At 32.5% G+C, this 754-nt stretch overlaps 1 protein-coding gene across 1 annotated transcript in view; it reads right to left on the bottom strand.

The window, feature by feature from the left end:
* Positions 1-78: 78 nt before the first annotated feature.
* Positions 79-754, bottom strand: part of LOC106881463 (glutamine amidotransferase-like class 1 domain-containing protein 3, mitochondrial) — a gene marked incomplete at its 5' end in the record, with an annotated part of 2,239 nt that continues 1,563 nt past the window's right edge. Inside the window, one exon of the mRNA XM_052978366.1 lies at positions 79-234. Within this exon, the coding sequence (XP_052834326.1) occupies positions 108-234 (127 nt within the window). The remainder of the gene's footprint in view (positions 235-754) is intronic.

The following is a 754-nucleotide window of genomic DNA, read 5'->3' as shown; positions in this document are numbered from 1 at the left end:
TTTTTTTTTTTACTGTTATCTAATAAGTGAATGAAACTGCAATCAGAAGTGAAGAAACAAAACAGCAATATTTGCTGCATTCTTGGAGGTAAAAAAAAAAAAAGAAGTTATTTAACCAGCTTCAGTACTCCCGTTACCATTTCACCAATACCATCAAAAACTTCGTGTACTGCTGTTTCACACATGAAGGCTGGAGCAGTCACAATGCGGTTATTGATATCAATATGGGCTTCATAAAAAAACAAATGTCAAGGAAAATAACAAAAATAAATAAAAACATTTTATCAAAACTGTTTCAATACCAACCTGCCTTAGACTGTATCATAGAACCAAGGGCAACTATCTTTTTAAAAATCATTTAATTAAAACCTTACATCAAAACTTCATATGTTCCAAACTCCAGTTTAATAACAATTATTTGAATAAATTCATCGATATTTTCAAAATGAATCATTAGGGTCATCCATTACCCTGAGAAAGTGCTTGAGAACCACTGATGACACTTTTACCTGGGCCAACCTTATCAACTCCTTTCGGTTTTCTGCTTACCTTTGTGAACTGAAAAAAAAAAAAATTATATTTCATATGCTCTTCCAACCAAGGAGCAATATACACAGGCATTCAACCTGCTAGAAATAGCAGACAAATTTTCCACAAATCACATATCATTTTAAATACTCAAGAAGACAAAATAGTAACAAGTGGGACACCTTTCATCATAAGTTTCTTCATTCAGGGCTAACCTTCAGCTGAA

The sequence above is a fragment of the Octopus bimaculoides genome, unplaced genomic scaffold (assembly GCF_001194135.2).
Source record: "Octopus bimaculoides isolate UCB-OBI-ISO-001 unplaced genomic scaffold, ASM119413v2 Scaffold_158926, whole genome shotgun sequence".
Classification (NCBI taxonomy): Eukaryota; Metazoa; Mollusca; class Cephalopoda; order Octopoda; family Octopodidae; genus Octopus; species Octopus bimaculoides.
Note: the sequence above shows the minus strand (reverse complement) of the source record. Positions and strands in the feature narration are given on the sequence as shown.